The sequence below is a fragment of the Aulonocara stuartgranti genome (assembly GCF_965226115.1).
Source record: "Aulonocara stuartgranti genome assembly, chromosome: 2".
NCBI classification, from domain to species: Eukaryota; Metazoa; Chordata; class Actinopteri; order Cichliformes; family Cichlidae; genus Aulonocara; species Aulonocara stuartgranti.
This window is the reverse complement of record NC_138940.1, coordinates 22,908,742-22,929,940: the sequence shown is the minus strand read 5'-3', so window position 1 is coordinate 22,929,940 and position 21,199 is coordinate 22,908,742. Positions and strand designations below refer to the sequence as shown.

General features: G+C 42.0%; 3 protein-coding genes across 5 annotated transcripts in view; 1 reads left to right on the top strand and 2 right to left on the bottom strand.

Moving 5' to 3' along the window:
* The window catches only part of ints6l (integrator complex subunit 6 like), a gene marked incomplete at its 3' end in the record, with an annotated part of 40,473 nt that overhangs the window by 8,422 nt on the left and 10,852 nt on the right, over positions 1 to 21,199 (bottom strand). The window contains exons 4-19 of one of the 3 annotated variants that reach the window (XM_082547736.1): positions 18,536 to 18,625; positions 18,160 to 18,343; positions 17,916 to 18,044; positions 17,287 to 17,450; positions 16,822 to 16,974; positions 16,449 to 16,581; positions 15,979 to 16,073; positions 15,780 to 15,890; positions 14,985 to 15,200; positions 14,739 to 14,865; positions 14,467 to 14,609; positions 14,144 to 14,375; positions 13,690 to 14,064; positions 11,561 to 11,654; positions 11,057 to 11,152; positions 9,268 to 9,524 (exon numbers count right to left, since the gene is read on the bottom strand). In XM_082547736.1, coding sequence (XP_082403862.1) covers positions 9,521 to 9,524; positions 11,057 to 11,152; positions 11,561 to 11,654; positions 13,690 to 14,064; positions 14,144 to 14,375; positions 14,467 to 14,609; positions 14,739 to 14,865; positions 14,985 to 15,200; positions 15,780 to 15,890; positions 15,979 to 16,073; positions 16,449 to 16,581; positions 16,822 to 16,974; positions 17,287 to 17,450; positions 17,916 to 18,044; positions 18,160 to 18,343; positions 18,536 to 18,625 — 2,346 coding nt within the window. The other 2 variants (XM_082547734.1, XM_082547735.1) reach the window with 2 other exon arrangements.
* Positions 1,338 to 4,330, bottom strand: pfdn6 (prefoldin subunit 6). The gene is made up of 4 exons (XM_082547950.1): positions 4,144 to 4,330; positions 3,870 to 3,940; positions 3,622 to 3,746; positions 1,338 to 1,605 (listed from the first exon to the last, which is right to left on the bottom strand). The coding sequence occupies exons 1-4, from the start codon at positions 4,205 to 4,207 to the stop codon at positions 1,485 to 1,487; spliced, it is 381 nt and encodes a 126-aa protein (XP_082404076.1). The 5' UTR covers positions 4,208 to 4,330; the 3' UTR covers positions 1,338 to 1,484.
* Positions 4,426 to 8,257, top strand: mmgt1 (membrane magnesium transporter 1). The gene is made up of 4 exons (XM_082547938.1): positions 4,426 to 4,668; positions 5,002 to 5,054; positions 5,158 to 5,261; positions 7,401 to 8,257. Exons 1-4 carry the CDS (start codon positions 4,521 to 4,523, stop codon positions 7,555 to 7,557), a joined length of 462 nt encoding a protein of 153 aa, XP_082404064.1. The 5' UTR covers positions 4,426 to 4,520; the 3' UTR covers positions 7,558 to 8,257.

The following is a 21,199-nucleotide window of genomic DNA, read 5'->3' as shown; positions in this document are numbered from 1 at the left end:
TGCGCTGATCTCTGGACAGGATGCTCCTTTGTGCGCCTCTAAGCTTTAACCGCACGAAGAAAAGCCCACACAAGACTAAGTAAATCAATTAAAGTTGAAATCAGATTAGGTTTCATTAGAGGGGCATCTGTCTAAATGAAGATCAAACAGGTCAACAGGAAACTTGTTTTTTTAAAGGCGCTGTGAAGTGGATAAGAATACAACCTATAAATCAGATAGATTTGCTCAGAATGATGCCAGAGAGGACATGAAATTGAATTTTGTCCCAAAACAAATATCCCAAACTGCATCGGAAAGTGTTTGACTAAACCTGCAGATCAGCAGTTGCTCCCGCCCGTGATGGTTTTCCCACATTAGGGAGAACACAATAAACACGCCGTTTGCCCTCCACAACAAAGCATTTGACGCTCGCAGGAGACACAAGTCAGAGCCACAAAATACAGCACATGATTTAATAGCAGGTAAACAGACAGTTTTTATTGTCTGAAATCAATAAAAAACAAAACAAAGCAAAGTATCTCTCTCGTGTAGACCGACTAAATACCCGAACGTTCAGCTGGTTTCGGTCTGTCAGTGGCTCGGCTCTGGCTGTGTTTAAAGCATATTGCACCTCCAGGTGTTAATGGGTCTGCTGGAGCACGCGCGCTGGAGATAACCGACTCGTGCACGAGGACACCTTCGTGTCGTAGTGCCAATTACCGCACGTCCTCGTGAGGTTAGCGTTAGCCAAATTAAGGATACTCACAGCAGATGTGAAACATTTTAACGCAAACCGGTGATGCAGGAGTTTGAGCCCCTAAATGCGCTCGGCTTCGGCTTTTACACATGTAGCCTACGCTGCAAAGCAGGGTTACAATTACACAGGTTAGCGGCGAAATTCAGCAAAGAAACCGATTTACGTGCGACTTTTATAACACAATTGGTATTTCTTCTGTATGAACAGTTTTTAAAAGCTCAAAATCCGCTGGCTGACAACAGTTTAGTCGCATATCTATATTAATTTAGAGTATATGTTTTTCCTTTAAACCCTCAGACAGGCTTCACTTCTTGACTATTAGTGAACCCCTCCGCTGGTGGTAAATGGAGAGGAACGCACATTCATTGAGTTGAACAAAGCAGCACCGCTGTGCTTTTTTCTCTGCTGTAAGCTGTGGAAGAGGTCAGTGACTGGACAACATCTGCTCTGGTGGCAACCAGCATGCCCCAGTAATTAAGGCAAATGTTCACAGAAACAAACACAGAGTGCTGCACAGGCCTGGTGTGTAATTTGTCAGGATGCAGCACATGTCCTAAAGGTAAAATGCCCCCTAAAATGAAAACTAACGCAAAGGTGATGGTTCATGACAAAAAAAAATGTTTATTCGTATCAAGAGAAAAGTCACAGTAATAACACTGCAAAGAAATGCCAAGAAACAAGCAGAGTGTCGCAGGTTTACATGATATTAACTACTTTGTGTAAGCGTGCGTGCAGCTACATCACTCCATCAGACTTTGCCCACAGCGAGGCCCTGTGCTTTCTGAAACTCCTGTTGTAAACTTGACAACACTTCTCGATGCTGTTCGGATTTCTTTTCCATGTCTTTCAGTAGCGTCTCATACCTCTGACTGCAAAAGGACAAAAAAAGGAAACCACTGAGTTTTAAACACACACACAAATGAGGAATATTTAAATCCCATTCTTGTACACTGAACATCTGTAATTATTCAGGATTATAATACTTTAACATTTAATATCTCAAACCATTCAAACACAAAAAGAACGCTACCTTAAATTAAGTATTACAAGCCCACACACCCACATTTTTGCATTTTGCATTTTGTTGCCTTGTACTTGTGACATGTGCAATGACAAAGTTGAATTCTATTCTATTTTTATCTATAATTGTACAAAAAAATGTAACCCGTTTAAAAAGCACAAAGTGGCAATAAAGCTGAATCAAGAAGTTAGTTTAGTACTTTTGCCTAAAGGACTCTGGTCTTTTTAAATCTTCTTCTGCTATTATGTAATCTCAGTGAGGACAAAAGACTGACACAGATCAAGCTCATGACTGCCCTCTACCTATGAAGGAGCACAGTGACACAGCTAAAGTCTGTTCTCATATCTACAATGGAGTCATCTGTAAGCTGCCTGCACAGTTCATTTTTAATGGGCAGGCATTGTTTCTGATTTTATGAGGTTCCAGTTGTCCCAAAACTACGTTCACATGTGAACTGTAGTGTTTACCACAGTATTAGACATGTGGCTATAAAAACACTTTGGAACAATACATATTGGAGCAATAATCAGCTGCCTCTCCAGTGAGTCCAGTGAAAAGACTCTGGTTTCACTGTCTTAAGGTGCAGACTGGAAAAGGACTTCAGTCCACAACAGGGGAAATGGAATCAATTTGACCATAACATGAGACTTTCTTTAGAGGCAGCTGGGTGATATTGAGGACAGCTACAAAACTGGCTTGGTGTGCACACCAGTGGGGAAACATGAGGCGGGAAGACCTGGGGCAACACAACAAGAGCAAGGGCACAGCAAGATGGATCTATTCTCCTGGACAGATTGCAAACAATGGGGAAAAAAAACAAAAAAAAAAACATGAAGTAATAAAATACTTTTTCAAACACTGTCCCATGTATGTCGACAAGGACAAGAAGAGCAAAAAGAGGAAAGAATTAATGTTGGAAGTTGAACTGAAACAGACAAATGTTTTCCCAGAGCTGGTTTAATTAGCTCTGTAAGTATAGCCTGGAGTTGAAGTTAAAATGCTTCATAAGAGTCTTCTGTTGCAGATTCAGGCCACAGTGGGACCAGAATATTGGCACAAAAGGAACCTCTGAGTCCACTGTATTTAGTCTACAGCGAAGCAATAGTAATCCTAAACAGATTTGCTGACTCCCACCACATCCTGAACTCATCCTGAACAAAACTAATTTCCCATGTGTGGGACTGATAAAGGTTATCTTATCTTATCGGAAAAGAAAAGAACTTGGACTCTTATCAGTTATTCCTTGAGCTTAATATGACTAAACAACATGACAGCTGATTTCAGGAAGTCATGCACGTGTCCAAGACTGACTGCGAAGCAGCCTTTACAATAACACCAATAACACCTTGAATTACTGCTGCAGTTGGTGATGGCGCTGCTTGTCTTTTTACTTGTGTGCAATCACCAGTGAATCTGAGCTCTTGGACTTGACGGTAGTTTTTTTGTTTAAATTGAACTCTCTGAATGTCACAAATTCTGCAATACTGATGAGTCTCAGTTATAGACCAGAGGAGGCCAATTAATTTTCCCAAGAACCCGGGACTGTTGTGGAGGATTGCACCAATAAGTTGAACTCAGATGTGCTAAATATGAATTCAATATTAATTTTAACTTCTTTATAAGCTTGTTGGGGCAGCCATCCAAAACCGCCCCAGCTTCTCATGTTCTCAAAAATCATTGCCCACCCCCAATATAGACGGTGTGTGCGCCCGCTCCACCTCTCCCCCATCATCACAACACCTACACTTAGTCAACTCACAGCGGGTGTTTTGAATCATAATTGATCCCCAGTGACCAAAACCTCATGTATTCCCATAGCACTGTGAAGGTGTCTTCACACATTGGTGTGGGTGAAATGGCTTACATTTCTCCGTTGATGTACTCCAGCCTTTTGGCTACTGTGGCTTTGGCCTCATCTAGGTCCTGCTTCACTAATACAGGACCAATGAGCTTATAAACGGTGTTTGAGCAGTCCAGCAGATCAAGCTCCTGGAAAGACAAAATGAGATCTCGTGTTTACTACAGAACACAACACATACCGCAACATAGAAACAAATGGTATGCCAATGGTGCTATCAGTGAATATAATAGCAAATAAGCGATCATAGTTACCTCTTTAACAATGTTGTTCTCTGTCAGCTGCGTCTCGAGCTTCTGTCTGGCTGACATGCTCTTGCTAACCTCTGAACAATACACAGTTAGCTAATCAGGGGAGGAACTGGTTACATTTTAATTACAGCGAAAGTATTGTTGCGACTATAATTCAAATGAATACGGCAGTTATAACGAAACACTTTAATGTATATCTACCTTTCCTAATATGGTCAGTTAGCTCAATGCATCATGTCACACTAGGAGAAACCACGCAGGGCTAGCTAGCACCCACCTTTCTGCATCTGCGCGTATTTCTCCACTTCCACCTTCAGCTTCTTTTGAATGGCTTCTGCCATATTTGTGTTTGTTTTAAATAGTACTGTCGAGTGAGTAAATGTTTCAAAGAGATATAATAAGTTATAGATGATATGGCATATGAAAGCTCTATGCGAGCTAACCGGAAAGGGCAGAGGCTAGAGCGGATATTAGCTCATCCCTTCAAAGTAAGAGCACAAATGGGTAAGGGCCGTGTATTCGCGACCAATAAAGTAGTCAAATTAAACCATTCAGTCTGTGTATATTCAGGTATATTTATATATAACTTATTAATATGTGTTTCCCTTAATAACTAATTTCCCACTTATTAATAGGGTGTTTTTTTACACCGCCATGTGTGCGGCTGTTTACGACACCGTTTTACGACACCGTACGCGCAGTTCCTCTTCGCTTCGGTTCAAGATGGCTTCGTCGTTTTGGAAAGGTGTTGTCGGCATCGGACTTTTCTCCTTAGCTCATGCGGCTTTCTCAGCGGCACAACGTGAGTTTCATTGCACAGAGCCAAAGACACGTCTCTGTAGCTATATTTAACGCACACTGTCTCCGGTATCACCGGGTAGCTCGACAAAACAGCAGCTCGGGCCTTTTGGCTAGCTAACATCATGCTAGGTGGGCTCTGCTCCGCTTTGAATGGGGCGCAGTGGTTGCGATTGAAATCTTTTCCTTGCAGTGCAGAGTCAGTGCTAGTGGTAGACAGCTATCTAGAGTAATGGCATTTCTTTTGGAGCCCTTTTTAGAGTTGGCTAATTAGCACTGTTTGTGTGAGGTGTTCATTTTATTAACTGCATTAGCTCAAACATGTTTCTCCCATCAGATCGATCATACATGCGACTTACAGAGAAGGAGCACGAGACGCTACCAATTGATGTGAGTAACTTTTATCCTTACTTTCAGCCTTCTTCCTGATTTCAAATACTTTTCTTTTTTTTCTTTTTGTTTTACCAAGCGTTTTCCTTCTTTATGTTTCCAGATTGTACTGCAGACTTTGTTGTCATTTATCATGACCTGTTACGGTATTGTCCACATCGCTGGAGAGTTCAAAGATATGGATGCTTCCTCAGAGCTGAAAAACAAGTAAGCTGACTTCACCTTGGCACACCTCCACTCCCTCGGCAGTGCAGTTGTTTTTTTTGTCCTCTGTCACAGGGGAAGCTCATGGCTCACCACCTCAGCGACATTTATAGTAATATTACTGTGAAGCTGTTCACCTCGAATCCCACAGATGCAGCTTTACATCACACAGCTAGTGTGTTGAAAGCCTCCTAAGACTGAAAACGTATTCAAAGCAAAGCCAAAGAATGGGGCCTATACGTGAAAGTAAATGAAAGGTTGCTGGGTTGACAGAAGAACTTTGGGTCACAGTGTGACATTATTATAACTACAGCTGCAGGTGACAAGATGGTGTTTTGGCTGGAGCTTCAGTCTGTTGTTCAGTGTTATGAACATTGACTACTTCAGCTGTTAGTGAAGGGAGGAGTTGTGTGCCTGTCTAGTATCATACTGTTGCAAATGACTAAAATTATTAATTCAATAATTTTTAGCAGTGATTAATATGAGTCTTTGTGCTTAAACTGTAAGAACTGTGTAACATTACAAACAAAACACACATTTCTGTAGTACATAGAAAAGTTCATGTGTTTCACTGTCATTTATTTGTTTATATATTCATTACTTTGGCATTGTGTGTATGGCTGTAGGTAGGTAGGTGAGGTGTTTATCAATAGAAAAAGCTGTCAAATTCATGAAAATACTGTTAAACCCAGGCTCTATACCCTTGTTTACATTTTTCAAAGGCATGGAGTGGGCCCGGTCTGAATCCTTGTCAGGCTGAATCTGGTACCTAGGCCTCATGTTTCCCATCCCTGCTTGATCACCTTTAATCCATCAGTGAGGTTTTATCAGATCAGATAAAAGAATGAATAAAGTGATTAGGACGCAACTGCAGCAGCAACATTGTATAAACTAAGCAGTCTTTGGCTACGTTCACACTGCAGGTCTTAATGCTCAATTCCGATTTTTTGATCAAATCCGATTTTTTTGTCTGCTCGTTCACACTACAATTAAATGCGACAGCAAACGTGCTCTAGTGTGAACGCTCAAAGCGGCCCGCATGCGCAAAAGAAGATGTCACACACAACGCGCTCTGTTTAGACCCAGACCAACAGCATTGTTTGACTGATGGCCCTTAATATGAAGACTTCGGACTTCACGTTTCCCAATTTTTGCTTTAAGTTATTTTGTTATTTACATAATAATGTAAATAACCTAATAATGATCCATATTGCTGTTTAAGAGAGGAGCGGTGCTTCAAAGGATAGCTGCAGATTTCTGTCAGAATCTGCAGATTATACAGTACAAATAAAATGTTTACGTTGTCTTCCCAACAGTTTCACTGACATCTACACTGGATGGCCAGGAAGCGTTCGCGATGTCTTCTCGGGCGCTTCTCTGGCGCTGATAATTGGCTTCAGTCTTGTGTCGGTGACGTAAAAGGCGAATTTAATGCGACTTGACCGTTCAAACAGCAGTCGCTTTCTAAAACATCGGATATGTATCGGATTCAGTACCACATACGAAAGTGACCCAGATCGGATTTGAAAATATCGGATTTGCGCCGTTCACACATGATCGGATATGGGTCGCATAGGGTCAAAAAAATCGGATTTGATGCGCTTTCGCCTGCAGTGTGAACGTAGCCATACATAAGAATTAAAGAGATGTTTTAAAGTAAGGCGGTAAGAAAGCCAAACATAAGTGACTTGTTCATGTTGTGATCTGCTAACTGGTTAGTTTGAGTGCTGAACCCAAAATATAGGCAAAGTTTTTACAGCGGGAGTGTAACCACTTCTAGATTTAATAAGTGAACCCTGTAGATGCAAATCGGCAAGCAAAGCATCCCACATGAGAAATCACAGCTTGAATGTTACACAGTTGATGCAATTCTCCCCTGAAACTTTCAATTTTACCTGAAAAATGTCTCATCTGATGACTGGACACTGGGTTGTCCACACTGCAACACTAATGATTCCAGTGGGTGTTAACATTGGTTTGTTTCTTTATTCTAACTCTGTATTGGGATGTAAACACACTTTTCTGTCCCTTCTCTCCTACAGGAGTGGATTATATAATTTAACAAATGTAATCAATCTCCATAACTTCCTGCCTCTTGGTGCCAGTGTTTAAGACGTTTTTCTATTTTCTTTCTTTCCCCAGGACTTTTGACACTCTGAGGAACCACCCATCCTTCTACCTTTTCAATCACAGGGGTCGGGTGCTATTCCGCACACCAGAGGAGGAGCCCTCTTCTGTACGCAACCAACAAGCTCTGCCCAACCCCATACGGTTACGCAAGCTGGAGCATTTGCACTGAGACTGGCCTTTTCCTGTCTGTAACACGGTCATTGTCAGATAAGATTTGTTTTTGTTAGGCAGAAGGAGGGAGAACGTGTCAGAATTCATCTTTCTCCTATTTAACTTTTCTTTATTTTTTTGTAAATAAACTAATAATGCTGTCTGAACATGCATCTCTGTCCATAACGTGGTTGCCACCATATTCAACACTGACTGTGCCAACCCCTCAGTTTTTGTTTTTATTATTTCCAAGCAGACTTGTTTGTATATACAGTATGTAAACGCTTTGGAGTCTTAAAATATTGAGACATGTACCCCTTTGATCCCTTCTGAACTGAACTGGGATATTACTCTCCTTTGTATATCTTTTGTATGAAGGGAATAACAAAGCCTGCTTTGGTTGCTGTTTCGTTTCAAACACACGTCAGCAACTGAAAACTTTGTCAACTAAAATGAGATTAATCAGTGGACTCTAATATTTGCTTTATTATTTCCAGGAAGCATAAATGATCTGTACACAAAATGCTTTTTAAGTCACAGGAAATGAGGTGAACACTGGGATGGGCGATATTAGAGCGCTATTATAATGAGACTGTGAACACTATAAGGCAGACTAGCCAGTACTGGTACATTAGAGTGGATTTTTATTTCCCTTCATTTTACATTTCGTCAATATTCAACAGATTGTTTTTAATTTAATAAAAGGCATACTGATTTTACGAAGTGTCCAGATCTCCTTTTTTGTTGTACTTGGGCTGGAATATTGCTTTTGTGAGACAAAACTAAGTGGACTATTTATTTTCCAGGTAATCTATTTATGCAGGAAGAAGTTGGTACGCATGGCTTTAAAAAATTTAATTACTATAGTGACAGTCTGCAGAGCTGTGCTGTACCTGTGACCTTGGTGCAGGACTGCTGCGTCACAAAAAAACCCTCCTGATTCAAAAAACCTGCAGCTGCTTATGATGGACACTAGGTGGCAGTCAAGGCTAAAGTTCCAGTCTGGGTTAAAATGGAGCAAACTAACAAACCATGTAGAACAGAAATGGAGAAAAAGTACATATTAAATGCTTGTTTCACTAATGTGTCTTTAATATAAAAACACAAGAATCAAGTAATTTAAAAATTGAGACTTTAAAAGATTTCGGAGATGTACTGGTGCAATTTTCAAGAACAAGTGTGATGTGCAGAGCTGCACTAAGTACACAGGGATCAAGTTTATGAGCTGCATCATAAAGTAGGAGGTCATTTCGACCACGTCTACACGCTTAAATTCGCGGAGTTGCTGATGTGTGATTGGCTCGCAAGACACCTCCAATAACAAGCAGTTGAACAGGCGTGCCTAATAAAGTGGCTGCTGAGTGTAAATGCAATTCCAGCGTTTGCAGGCCTTTGTAAAATTACAATTTGTTGTAATCAATGACAAAGGGTCACCAAGAAAATAGGTCCAGCTGCCGTGCGTGTCGCAGAGCTCTGCTCCACAACTCCATCACTCTGTCAGACACACACTGAAAGTGTTGTGTCTGCAGCATTTGCTCAGTTTAAAAGTGAGGCTTTACAAAAGAAACACAGACTCTAGAGACTTTATGGGGGTTAAACCAAAACTGCTTGAATAAAAAAGATGAAAGTAAGCGAGCTGTGTGCTCATCAACTGTTTAAGTATTTAAAAAAAACACCAACTTCAAGCTAGAACTACACAGTCTGACGCACAAAACACCGTTCTACCCGTGGCTTAATTTTTTATCATTTTTTTTATTTTTTTGTTTTGATGAAAAAAGAAGTAGGTTCATAAAACTTTCCACTTTTTATATGTATTTTAACAGTTTACAAAAATGGCTTTGAACATTTGTCTTTCAAAATATTTCTTAGACTCTGAAATAAGCAATTTCACAAAAATAATCTCTATTCCCTATGAACATTAAAAAGTAGTGTACATCTGTTGTAAAAACAAGGAGAACTCAGGAGGAGTGCTGACACCGGGTTCATCTGAAAAGCAGCAGAGGAGAAATGCAAAAGGTTCAACTTCAACAAAAAGGCGACTGCTGGATGCAAAACTGCGTTACGCTGGGGAACCACTGGAGCGTTTGAGGTGTGAGGATGACTCGGGCGTGAGTGTGCGCCTGTGGAGTTGCAGGAGTGACCCATGTTGTATTGCTGTGATGGCAGGTGAGAGGAAGAATGCTCCTCGGTCACTTAACCAGTAAACACTGCTGCTTCTGTGCAACTATCACAAAAAACACTGATTCGGCTACTTGGTGCTGTCCTTCAAAGTCACGCTTTAAAAGGTTGGAGCTGGTTGTGGGTTCAGAACATGTTGGGAGCTGCCATGAGTGAGGCATATGTGAATCTTATTTAATGCTGTTTGGGGTTGGGCAATATGGTCATATTCACACTATGAGTTTGCTATACTGACTCAAATCTATTACACACCAATACTGAACACAGTATTGTCCATAATGTGCAGCCTGCTGACTGATTTAGCCATAAATACACATTTCTAATGCATTCCCAGAAAAGCAACGCTTTATCGCTACTAAGGGTGGGTTTAAAAAACTCACTTTTCTGATTCAAATCGATTTTAGCTTGAATAACACGTTATCGATTCATTATATCCTGAATTGATTTTTAAATACAAATGTATTTTACCAGCAATGTCAGAATCTCCGGTTAAAGCTCACAAAATTATTTCAGCAACCACCAAACAGCTAAAACAGAAAACGAGAGCAGGTAAACGGATTCTGCACGAAGCGCGGATTGTTCAGCCGATGGCACGGACACGGACACGCTGTCGGGCTGAAAGCCGACATCTCACAGATTCTGATGCTGAAGGTTTGGATGTCTCAAATCTCTGTTTTCTGTTACTTCTGCTACTATGGCACTCATAGTCCTATTCCCATATTGCCCACCTCTGATGCCAGTGCAACCAGTAATAATCATATTGATCAACAGTAACATGGACAACAAAGTGCATCCTGTTGCCGATTTAACACAAAAAAATATGAGGGTTTGTCTTGCTTCTGGACAGTATTTCTCCTTCCATCCGTGAATTTCCATGAATGTACATTTTATTACCCATAAAACACTTTTCAGACCAGCTGAAGAAGGGCCTGTTTTGTTTTGTTTTTTATTTTTTAGCATAACTATCCCAATAAGCCAGTCTACCCACTGCTTTGCTGGCTTACTGTGTTATCTGTCTAATGGAGTGTATGTGTGGTTTCTGAGCAACGTCCCCATACAGACAAAAGCCATATGGGTGTTTAAGGCATCTGTCAGAGGATTATTTTTAAAGTGTCTGTACTCATCCCCAGTGGAGCTGCTCCCCAAGGCCCCTCCTCTGAATAAGCCCTCTGCCTCTAACAGGATGTGACGTACAGCACAGGGACTATCAGTGCATTTGTTCCTCTCCCAAGCTGGTTTCCAAATCGGAATTTCTGAGGCTTGGTCTAGAGGGATGCCTCTCTTCGGGTTGCGATGTCCAGCCGGCAAGAAAATTTAAGCAAAAGTGGCTTTGTCACTACCTGCCATGGTCATTGGGAAGCTGTGGTGTTGTTTGCTTCTCCTCCAGCTCCGTGAGGGCGTTCTCCAGCTGCTGGATCAGTACTCGCTTCTTGAACCTGTTCGGGACATGTTTAGATGTTACTTTGGATCACAGCGACGACTTTTCAATAACAGGAAGAACAAGGAGTTGTGCGACATCAACCTCACATGAAATCAGTGTAAGAAGAGACAGAACAGATGAATCCACAGATGAACTGCGGCAAGGTGTTTGGAACAAGTGCAGTTGTAATGCTGGTGGGAGCTCACACTATCGATTTGATTTCCTTTTCCAGCTTACTGCAGTGGGAACCTCAAACTTTATCAGAGTGCTGCAGATGAATTTGATTCAAAGGGCTATGAAATGAATGCCATTGAAGCCGCAGTGCCTCAGAAACACTGAACTCACTGTATGTCAGTGCAGCGACGCGCTGTTTAACAGGCTTGTCTGGGGATTTCAAAAGATTCAAAGCCGCTCAGTTTCTTACCTCATTGCTTCTTTGATGGCGTGCTGGATGAAGTACCTCTGTACGTTTGGCGGGCCTTTCACCTGCTGCAGTAGTCTGAGTATTGCATCATAGTCTGAGAAAAGGCACAAGGTAAGGAAGCGGTTCAAATGTTCCCAGTACGTCCCCAAATTAGAAATAAAATGAATCAGTATTTTACATTTCTCTGCCACCTCTGACTGATTTAGCTGAGAAATCAAAAACAATTTGGGATTTATATGAAAAAAAGTTTTTAAAAATGTGTAAACATATTGTTAATGTTGTATTACTGGCCGCACAGCTGACAGATCCATTATGTTTTATTTTTAAAAAAAAATACTGCAGTGTTCCTCACTGGGTGCACATAGACTGTAAATGGGCTACAGCTACCTCTTCTCTGATGTAATGAAAAAAAGCTAAAAATCAGAAAACGAATCCAATTTTAAAACATGTGAAAGTGTGATATGATCAAGCATTAAGGACAATCAAGCTTCGACCTTTAACTTTACCCCCATAAAGACGACATCTGACAATAACTCTAACAGACGCCCAAGGAGAAAAGAGTTTTCATGTGTTTGAAGAGGTTTAACATCCGTTTCATCCGAACTTTGAACTAAAGGGAAACATTTTATCTTAAAAGAACATTTTAAAGGCACAGCAGCATAATTCCCCCACCAACAATGACCAAAGACTGTTTTAGAAAGTGCATCACTCAGTCTAATTACCTTTTTAGAGCATCTTCATCTGGGAGTTCACATGAAAAACTAAATGCATGGGGCTGAAAATCAGGACCCTGAAATCTCATCAGATGACTAGAAATCAGCTTGTGCTGGAACTCATAATCAGATGATGAATACGAACCGTAGATTACCATAGATTAATAAGTATTAAATGTAAACAGCTAAAGAAGTCTCACTGTGGCAAGATTTAAACATTATGGGACGAATGCTGCTGTGTTTGGCTACGATGCGCTCGCCTTTCAGTGTACCAACTTCCTGATAAAGTGAAGTATAATGCAAAGAAATTCGCTGTTGAAAGGACAATGATTTCAAGTTCAATAAATCCTCTGTGATCGGGCGCCGGTTTAGCTCAGTGATTTGCCACGTGTCTTCCCCTGCCTCTCTGTCTTTGCTGTCCCTTCCTGTCATTTCTTCACTGTATCTGTCAACAAAAGCTGAAAAAGACCCAAAAAATCAATAAAAATCAACTGTGATAATTTAAATCACAATATTGTCCAGAATGTCCGACCGTCCACTACAAACACTAACACAAATATTTTAAGCAAACAAAAAAATCTGAAAAGGTTTGAGGAACTCTTTTGAACTTTCTCCAACGTCGTCTGAATAAGTCCGTGTTTCATGCACTTGAAATTGATCATTTTTATTTGAAATTAAATATTTCTTTTTAAAACTTGCACTTTTTCCTAATAAACTATACAGACTGTCACGCATCAGTCTTAGTTCTGTGTTTTGCTTCTGCTTCTTTTCATATTGACAGTCTTTTTTGGCTATTATTAATATGAAGGCCTGGAAAAATATGTTTTAGAGACTCACCAATTCTTAATGTAGCCGTTCACACAGACCACATAATTTTGCTTGATAATTTTTGGCATTTTTTCCAATCAAGCTTGAATTTTCCATTTTTTTGCAAATAGATGATGAGAACAGATGTGACTAATCAGGCCACTGCCTTTGGTAACAAGTGACCTCGTAACACACATATACAACTACTAAAATAATATTATTATAAATCAGACACACAGCTAGATGCTGATTCAGGACAGTTAGCTCTCTGAAATGATTTCACAGCTCCCAGCTCTGCTAACAAGAGATCAAACTGCCCACTGACGCCCTGAAATATGTACGTAAGCGGCCGTGATGCAGTTTCATCTCCTGGATCGAACCCTGAGGAATTGGATGAACTGAGAATCTGTTTCTTCCTTTTCTTGTTGTGAAACATCAGGACCAGCTCATCGTGGTTTGATGGAAACTTTTCATAAAATCGTAACGCTTACGTTACACGGCAATGCCAGAGCTGAAAAATTCTGAATTTTGTGTTGGTTTTTTTTGCAAAGCACTCTTTGTGTAAAGATCTTTAATTATGATATTGTTGAAAAACAAAAATGCACTCACTTCGTCCGGGTTTGCGGACCTCCTTGATGACCCGCGTCCGCAGCTCTGCCAGGTTGCCGTCTAGTGGAGCTATGAAAATGATCTCAGGCACTGCCGGCTCAGCGTCAGCGCCATCCAGCTGGCTCTGTGGACTCAGGCGTTCACAGTTGTGCTTCTCCTCCAGCGGCTGCTCGTTTAGATGATCTTCCACCAGCCTCTCCTCCATCGTGCCAAGGTCCTCCCCGCGAACTGCTGCTCCTGTCCCAACGTTCTCCTCTAAACTCGGTGAGGATGTATTCCCTGCCTCAGTTTCCATCTCTGCAGGCCAGATTTCCCCAGAGTCGAGCCCGAGAGCGCTGTCGCCATTACTCTCTGTGACCACCATGCTATCCACTCCTGATGATGCAACAATGAACAGCGTGAGCCTCATATTCACCACCTTCGAGCATACTTTGTTATTACCTTCGCATCTTACCTTTGTTCTGTGGACCCGGTTTGAGGAGGTTCTGCTGCCCCTGAATCCCTGCTAGGTTCTTCCCAATCACCACATGGTTGGTGTTCCCTGATGGGGTCTGCGGCCGCCGCAGCAACGGTGACATGTTCCGCCTTCTCTTCACAGTAGCTCCCGAATTGGAGTCACTGGAATTTCCTCTCTTCTTATTTTGAGGGCCTGCTACAAACTCATCCGCCTCATCGATCATCATCCCCTGGGAATAACAGACAGAGAGAGGAAACCGTTACACAATGTAAGGGCGCGATACGGAGTGAAGACATCTGTGTGCAGCTAAACTGCATTACCTTCTTATCCTGCTTGAAAGGATTCCCAAATGTGTGCAGCCGTTTAGGCTGATCGGGATCAATCTCTCTCAAAGGGGACGGCATCATTTTTAAGTACTCCTGATAGTTTCCCATCTGAGCCACTGGAATACTGTGCAGGGAATCTAACAACCACAAAACGATGATTTCATGAAATGGTGTAGTAACTACACCGGATTCCAGCTGAAGAAACGCATGATGCAAGCTCATTAAGTTGTTGCCTCCCACTAGCAACACACTGCGTATTGACTTACCTTCATCTTGCCCTCGGATCAGTTTTAGTGACGTCCGCAGCAAATTGGAGCGCATTCGTGTGAGCTGATCCAGGAGGTTCCGTCTTGGGATGTCGTAGGCATTCCGATAAGCTTGAGGCTTTACATCCTGCAAACACATCTAGTCAGAAAGAATCCTACCAAATACTGTACACGCTGTGTTTTCCCTCTCCGCTGACAGAAAGTATGCCACACACTGCACAAAGTGTCCGACTGTCCTAAACCTACCTTGTTGAGCAGGACGATCTGGAAACCGGCAAACTCTTTGAAATTAATGTCCGGCAGGCGAAGGGGCCCCTCCCCCGTGATTCCCTGCAGCAGCTGCTTAAAGTCTCGCCGGTGGGCTAGAGAAAGCGAGCTGGAGTGGTTCTTCACCTTTATGCCAGTTTCCTGCGGAGCCTTTTTCCCCACCGACACAATCAGACGATCCGACTCCATTTTTGCCTTCGAGCCAACAAAACAACATCTCAGTATGAGGATAACAAGCAAAGTGAAATGAGTGAAATATAATTTGGAAGACATCTCTCCACTCCATTTCTTGGCAGTCTTTCATGCAGATAATTTCAGCCACAGATAATCATATTAAAAAATAAGACAAGTATTTATAAAGACTTTATATCCTCATGTAGAAACTCTTTTAGCTCCACACTTGATAGTTAAATTATGGCAGCACGGGACTCATAGCTGTATAGTCAGCACCTGTATCTGCAGCAGATGGTGAGACTGTCACTCCTGAAAATATCCAGTCAGCGTGCATGAGTTTCCAAACTATGACTTGAATAATACTTCCACTTAGACGCCGCTGCTTGATGCTTAACATACTCTTTAAACTAACAGAAGAAATAAGATAAGAAGCCTTTGATGGAACCGGAGGCCTCACACAGCATCAGTGCTCGTTGTCTTTGACAAGTTTATAGTTTCAGTTCAGTCTCCTCAGCGCTTGTGTCGTTTAGTCTGATCTCTACATTTCATCACGATCAATAAGCACCACAAAACCTCTTTTACTGCCTGGAAGTGACTTACCTGCTGGCTGAGCTTCTTCAGGTAAGAAATGACGCTGTAACTCAGTCCGCAGTCCATGGTGTCCGCGATAAGGTTAGGTGCACCCATCATCCTCAGTGCCTTTTTCAAGGGCTGTCAGAATTTAAGATGTTAGTTACAAGAAAAACACCATAAATCAATTTAAGCTAAAGGCAGCATTAAAGATGTTGCATTCATTTACCAAGAGGTAGTATGGCGGCATCGTCTTCAGGTACATCTCAAAGGCCTGTCGCCACTTAAGGTTTGGTTTTAGTTTGTGCACTTTGAAAAAATCGTCTGCAGGGAGAAGGAGAAAATGAGCAGTGGGTTAGTCTGAGAGATTATAGCATCTGCATCAGTGTCCAGCTGCAGCAGACCCACTGATCCACATGCATCAGTACTGAGGATGATGATGGTAAGTCTACAACAAGCTTTGAAACACACATAAAGACCCAGACAATATTCATGTCTTGTACAGAATTGTTAAAGATAAACCTTTTAATGATGTTCTGTGTTGTTAGACTGATACTTGTCATGACTGGAGATGATGAGGTGTCCCAGAAAAGGAGAGCTTTTAAATATGATGTCAGCTCAGGCCTACTGACCCAGAAGTTATAGTTTTGGGGGTTTTTTAGGCCACCCTAAAGACAAATTTACTACAATATGTCTCACCGAGGAGTGGGAGAAGGACTGGGTAGTTGTACGGCATAACAAACAGATTAACACAAGTGAGAGTGGTGCTGGCTTTAAGGTAGCCAAAAGGATGCCCCAGGTCATTCTGCTTCCCGCTGCTGCTGACAAACACCTGAGGACAGCAAGAGAAAACATGAAGGTAAAGCAGAGCTGCTAAAAATGAAGCCAAGCTGTATTCACAGAGCTTTAATGGCGTGACCAACAACTACTTCATAACAGCCCAAAAAAGGTGAAACGCTATGATGAATTAAGCAAGTAACCTCATTATGTCTGGGTTTCTAGAAAGTCCCCGAGGCAACACCTGTGACTTTGTAAACAAGGCGAAGAGCGTTAGTGGAAGCATTTACTCTACCTGCCAGCACATGTGTGGGGACTTCCTTTCCAGGATGTACTGGGTGAGCGGAGAGGGCTCCAGTTCATACTTGTCGAAGGGAAGCTTGTCGATCACCATGGGTTCACAGTCCACGCAAGAGAAACGCACCACGGGGTGAGCAGTGCGAGGTGGCTGTGAGCAGCAGATGGAAATGAGCAAACTGTTAGGTGTGTTTGTCTTTGATACACAATCCTCTGACGTCCTTATGACAGCAGTATATAACAAAGCATTAAAGTTTTACAGGTAATCGCAATTATACTGGACGGTTACTAAAAGGTGTTACAGAAAAAAACTGGTGCCAATAAAAGAGAAAGGAAGTAAGAGAGTTTGCGTGTCCATAAAGCTACACAATACAAATATTGACATATAATCAAACACTATAAGATGTAATCTGAAAGACAGACTAAGAAGGCTGCTGAGGTATTTTGAAGCTTCTCTGCTCACTAGGGTTGGAGAGTTCTGGTCCGGCCAGAAGGACTCTGGTATGGGCCAATGCCCGACTGGCACCCCAGTCTTTGGGTTTGGTCGCACATAGATGAGTTTGTGGCAGCTGTGCCATGGCTGTGGGCCGAAGGATGACACAGGCCGATTTGAGTCCACAGAATTATCTGGAAAACAAAAAAAAAGAAAACAATAAGCGGGCTGATACTAACTGTTCTACTTGGCAGGATCACGCCACGTTGACTGATATGAGCTAAGAGGCAAATAAGAATACGTTTGCACGAACGGGGGAAAAAATAACAAAATATGCAAATGGGAAAGAACAGAATTTGATTTTAGTTGATCACATTCATCCAAACTACATTCAACAAGGAATCTCTAGTTTCTCTTTCACTCAAAAAATGATTCTTTGCCCTCTTAAACATGAAGCGATAATTTTAAATAAAATGCAACTTAAACATATCAAATCAAAGGTTTATTTATCCAAATAACTAATCATTAAGTACTTGGCCAAACTAGAAAATGCACTCAGTTCTCCTTTAATTTCATTTACTGTGTTTAAAGTTTAAACAGGTGAAAAACTTCATCCTGGGATTTGAACTTTTAATGGTCGCTGCGTTCTGATCACTCACCTTCCCCAATTGGAGGCGGATCTGGCCCGTTTTTTTCAAAATTAATGACAACACCGCTTTGAACCTTTTGGACCAGAGACTCCAGACACTGGTTCAACATCCTCTGTGTTCGCACGCAATATGATCGCCCTGAGCGGAAAAAGCAAGACACACGCCGATCAGGCATAAGAGAATTTATTGTGGACTCTACCCCAAAGACTGCAGACACACAGTGAATGAATGAAAATAGGAAAACATGACAAACCTCCAGTAACTTCACACATCTGGGTGATTGCAGACTCATCCGTGGGGACACTACCAAGTTGCTCATTATCTGGTGTAGCTGCTCCTGGCAGCCTCAGTACCAATGCAAACAGACGCTGGTCCCAGCGAAAAGGCTCTTTGGTCAGCTCGCTGCCAGCCAAGGGAGAATTCAGAGGCAGGTGCAGCTACACAGCAGACAAGAATGAAGTAGGAGAGCAAGTTAATAAGTGGAAATGCAAAAGGTCGCTCGTTTTACAGATCTTAACCTTCAGATGGCTTCAGCGACTCAAAGTATGACATGTGTGTACAACAGGCCCAGCTGGAATCACTGTATAAATACTACATGGTAGTGCCACTGCATTTGTTTGTGCTCTCACCTCATCTGGCACTCCCGAGCTGTGCGTGAGCTTGTTCCCATCAGTGATGGTGATGATCACAGATGGCTCAAGGAAGAATGGGTTGCGGCCCTGAGAGGGAAACGATAACATTCAGCAATTAATTCCAAGTTCAATACTAAATGGAAAAAAACACTGAGGCCATTTATTTTCACTACTCTGACTTCTTTTTTTTCTTTGCATTCCAACTCACTGTTCAGGGCTCTGTGGATGAAAAGGATCATAAAATTGGTAACACATGTGAACCTAATAGCACAACCGTTACACGTTGCACGCTTCACCTAATTGCAAAATGCTGGTAAACCGTTTAAACAGACATCTACTAAGATGCAGGAATCATTATGGAATTACCATCCCACAGAAACTACATGTAATCTTTTTCTTTGTGTGTGGGTGAATCTGTAAGGTGCAAAGCGTCCGTGTGTTCCTTGTTAATAAGGACAGAGGCCTTTAGTACTGCGCTGCAGAGGTCAGCCTCATCTAATTCAAACACACAGAGAATGCTTAAGTAGATTTAAACGCTCCTGATGCACAGAACTCGGGTCACTGCCCGAGCGTAGTAATCCATCTGTGCCTTAGAGCAGGGGTTTAGAAAAAAGATGTACTTGACGAGAAGATGACTGGGTTAACTGAAGTGAGGTCGAGTGGATTAGGCAAAAGTCTCTATTCTCCATGTTGTCTCCAGGTACATGATGTCTTCCTCTTATTACTTCAGTTACATTTACTCCAACTTAAGTCTTAATTTGGGTTTAGCCATAAAATGTCTCGGTTATAAACACATATCAGACTCCGCTATTCATTTTTGTACTTTTCTTTAAAAGTTAAAATGAGTAAAATCCACTTCTCCTTTCACATTATTCTGGTAGACCTGCCCTTGGTCACCTGATTAGTACATGAGCAGCTTAAACAAGCAAACCTAAATTAAAACATCAAAAAACATACAGGGTAAAATCAATTCAAAACTACATCAGTGTGTTAAAAGCACTATTGTGTCCCATAATTTCTTTTTAAGACAATGCATTTATATCACTGACTAACAGTTTAAAGCAAACACACAAGGGCAGAATGTGTGAATCCATTTTTCCACCTTCAACTCCACAAAAGCTGTGAACTGCATGCAGATGCATTAAACAGTAGGAATGCACAAGATTAAGACTGTGCATGCCTCTGGTGCTTAATCAATTCAGGTTCGAGAGTGCATCTCTGCTCTTGCTCTTGACGAAGGCAGTCGCACTTTTCTCCTCTCCTCCTCCTCCTCTCCCTTAGCTTCCCTGCTTAGCCTCTTATGTCCTTGTCTAGTCTTGTGTTTTTTGTATTACTTTTCCCTGGAACACTCTCTCACAGTCTGTTCTCTAAAACCTAAAAGAGAATTATGGATTTGATCAACTGGTCTCTGAATGCAATTGACACCCCTTCTGAACGAGAAGTCTGGGCTCGGGTGAGCCTGACTGCTGAAGATATCTACCTATTCAGAACCATGATAACAGGGTTCGTGCTGATCGGAGCTGGCTTGGCCCTGGCTTATCGAAGAATTAAGGAAGCGGAACCGGCTGTTCAAACCCCCACAAGGCTGCCCGCTGGGATTGAAATGATGGGACGAGGCGTGAGTTTCTCAAAATGGGCTCATTGAGTACAGCACGGAGAAGATCTTGGAGAGGCTTACGGCTGCCGTGAATACTCAGAACAAGACCTCTGAGTGAAAAACTGGATTACATCTGGAGGGGCTAGCTCAAATAACACCTTTGAGCGCAAATTCGATCACATCTTGGGGAAGTGCACTGCGGTCGTGAGTTCTCAGAACCTGCTCTTTGAGCAAAAAGAATGACAACATCGCGGAACTTAAGTTTGGATAACATCATAGAAAGCTCACGGCTCTCCAACGGGAGATTGAGAGACCAGTGTTGGACTGTTAGAACACCTTTGAAATTCATATGAGTTGTTCGCACTAAAGTAAAAAGCACCATCACTTCATGCGGATACCCTCTCGGCGCCAGCTGCGGTCGCAAGGCTGGAGCCGAACAAAAAACACCCTGATAACGACTGTGTTTAGACTAGAGCTGCGCAATAGAACGATAACGATATGTATTGCGAAATAACTTTCCCTCGATAGAAAAGTTAAACTATTGCGATAGGCCTCATCTCTCTTGTCCTCTTTAAACAAAAAAAAGAACAACAGCCAATCCAAATTAAGTAGCGCAGAGCCGAACCAATCACAGCCGCAGCGTCACGTCACGTGACTTGTTACGTGCCGCACATGTGTATTTGTTTGGGAAGCAGCCAGCGGTAATGGAGGAAATGACTGACTAGAGAAAAATCAACCGAGCGTGACCGAAGGTTACTGAAGAGAAAACAGATGATGGTTCCAATGCCGGAGAGATTGTCGAACGGAAGAGCCATAGAAGTTCCGTAGTGTGAAGGTATTTCGGCTATTTCAAGTCTGACAAAAACAGAGTAGCGCGCACGTTAAATTGTGCCAAAAGCAAGTCTGGAAATACAATAAAGCGGTGCATGCTCAATCTCTGACTGGAAGCTCTAATTCATCATTCGGCTTTTGTCAGACTAAAGTAACTGTTAAAACTGTTTGAAAAGCTAAGCTATACAACAAGGAGAGATTGAGAATTTCCTTTTAGTTCTCAGTTTATTTGA

What these genes read in the sequence shown, in the direction of transcription:
- pfdn6 (XM_082547950.1), bottom strand. Translation starts at nt 4,207, where the DNA reads ATGGCAGAAGCCATTCAAAAGAAGCTGAAGGTGGAAGTGGAGAAATAC. An exon ending in ATACGCGCAGATGCAGAAAG is followed by an intron (nt 3,941 to 4,143) that starts GTGGGTGCTAGC and finishes TGTATTGTTCAG; the next exon opens with AGGTTAGCAAGAGCATGTCA. An exon ending in AGAACAACATTGTTAAAGAG is followed by an intron (nt 3,747 to 3,869) that starts GTAACTATGATC and finishes TTGTCTTTCCAG; the next exon opens with GAGCTTGATCTGCTGGACTG.
- mmgt1 (XM_082547938.1), top strand. Translation starts at nt 4,521, where the DNA reads ATGTGTGCGGCTGTTTACGACACCGTTTTACGACACCGTACGCGCAGT. An exon ending in GGCTTTCTCAGCGGCACAAC is followed by an intron (nt 4,669 to 5,001) that starts GTGAGTTTCATT and finishes TTCTCCCATCAG; the next exon opens with ATCGATCATACATGCGACTT. An exon ending in ACGAGACGCTACCAATTGAT is followed by an intron (nt 5,055 to 5,157) that starts GTGAGTAACTTT and finishes TTATGTTTCCAG; the next exon opens with ATTGTACTGCAGACTTTGTT.